This window comes from Octopus bimaculoides, chromosome 2 (assembly GCF_001194135.2).
Source record: "Octopus bimaculoides isolate UCB-OBI-ISO-001 chromosome 2, ASM119413v2, whole genome shotgun sequence".
NCBI lineage: Eukaryota > Metazoa > Mollusca > Cephalopoda > Octopoda > Octopodidae > Octopus > Octopus bimaculoides.
The window spans coordinates 85,576,016-85,577,950 of record NC_068982.1 but is presented as its reverse complement, the minus strand read 5'-3'; the positions used below and the strand labels follow the sequence as shown (position 1 = coordinate 85,577,950).

The 1,935-nt window shown below is 35.6% G+C and overlaps 1 protein-coding gene across 3 annotated transcripts in view; it reads right to left on the bottom strand.

The window, feature by feature from the left end:
- The window catches only part of LOC106881831 (mitogen-activated protein kinase kinase kinase 5), a 147,057-nt gene that overhangs the window by 19,136 nt on the left and 125,986 nt on the right, over positions 1-1,935 (bottom strand). For all 3 annotated transcript variants that reach the window (XM_052978404.1, XM_052978405.1, XM_052978406.1), the window contains one exon: positions 749-854. In XM_052978404.1, the coding sequence (XP_052834364.1) occupies positions 749-854 (106 nt within the window). The remainder of the gene's footprint in view (positions 1-748; positions 855-1,935) is intronic.

Below are 1,935 nucleotides of genomic sequence, written 5' to 3'. Positions count from 1 at the left end.
TACGATGGGCTTCTTTCAGTTTCTGTCTACCAAATTCACTCACAAGTCTTTAGTTGGCCCGAGGCTATAGTAGAAGACACTTGCCCAACATGCCACACAGTGGGACTGAACCTGGAACCATGTGATTGGGAAACAAGCTTCTTACCACACAGCCACTCCTGTGACTGATGATAAAGCAGAAGTTTTATCTCCTATTGTAGCGACCATGTTAGCATGAATGTCATTGGGGACTAAACCCATTTTTTGTAGGTACTTGATATCACCACAATGCCAAATTTTGTCCACTTTCAAGAGAAAGTTGCTAGCAGCTGGTTTTGAAGTGTTCTTTGAACAGTCAGGTATCAGTTTACCTGGAAATAAACAATGAGGTTATTAATAAGAAGAGTTGAAATTAATGCATACAAGATTTTACAACTCTAGAATCACTCCTCCATAGTCAGCCAATGAACTTTCCAGCTCATCCTTGTATGTATAAAACTGAGAAAGAGAAAAACAGAGAAGGAGATACATATATATATATATATATATATATATATACACACACACACACACACACACACACACACACACACACACACAAGTAAGCACATAGATGCAATGCAAAACAAGGTGGAAAAAGTAGTACTCGAATACTGAAGGTAGAGTAATATACTTTTTTTTATTAAAGCTGCAAAGACATCACAAAAAAAAACCCCAAAAGTATACACAATTGCATAATATAAGAATATCAACTAGATATCAGACCTACCTGGTGTAAGTAAGAGAGATGTAGACGTTATAGCTTCTCGCAGAAAATTGTCAAAAGCAAATACCCAGTGAGGCTGTATTTTGTGACATTTTAGTCTTGTGGTAACCTGCAATGAAAGAAAGCACTTAATGTCATGAAAACCATCATCCATCATCAATAGCAACAATTAAAAAAAGGAATATTATTAAGATATTCTAGCCACAATAACAAACTTTATATACTACAAGCCAAAGCAAGTGCTTCCATGTAGCCGCTTGATTTGCTAAAAGTAGGAACCAAAAATCCTTCAAATCATACATCCTATTGTCTCTAAAAGGGATTTTAAATAATAAAGCTTTACATACTATACCTATAAAAAGAAGTCAGAAATGCATATACTCATAAGTTTACAAGTTAAAGGAGAAGCAGGTTACAGGTTAAAGGAGAAGCAGGTTACAGGTTAAAGGAGAAGCAGGTTACAGGTTAAAGGAGAAGCAATTTTATATACTATAACAAACATTGTTTTAGTTTTGTGAAAATAGCAAAAAAAAAATAATAATAACAGACTAAGGAGAGACAGAGAATAGGAGAGCCAGCACTCATAACCTGTGCAGATCAGCAAAACCTACCTTACACTGAGTGCCAATAGTAGAGATGGGTGGAAGATGCTTATAAATCTCCTCTTTGGCATTGTGTTCATGCCATGAGATATTTTCAGTCTTCATGAGAAGAATGCTCCCTTCATATGTCCTTGTGTGAGAGTGTGTGTGTTTATATCATAGTTATTATCATTTAACATCCACTTTTCTGTGCTTATAATGGATCATATAGAATTTGTTGAGGCAGGTTTTCTATAGCTGGACATTATTCCTGCAGTCAACCCTTACCTGTTTCCAACCAAAGTAATAATTCCCCATGACCAGACAAGGTTCTCATAGAGACCGGAAAAAACAACATTACCATATGAGGGAAAAGAACACCATATACTCATTTACAATCATCACTTCATATCAAAACAAGAGTAGGCATGGCATGGCATGGTTTCCCAACCATGTGGTTTCAGGTTTAACCCCACTTCATGGAATTTCAAGCAAGTATATTCTACTACGGCCCCAGATTGACCAATGCTTTGTGAAAGGGTTCAGTAGACAGAAACTAAAAAAAACTGTTGTAAATATATATATATATATATATATATATATATATAT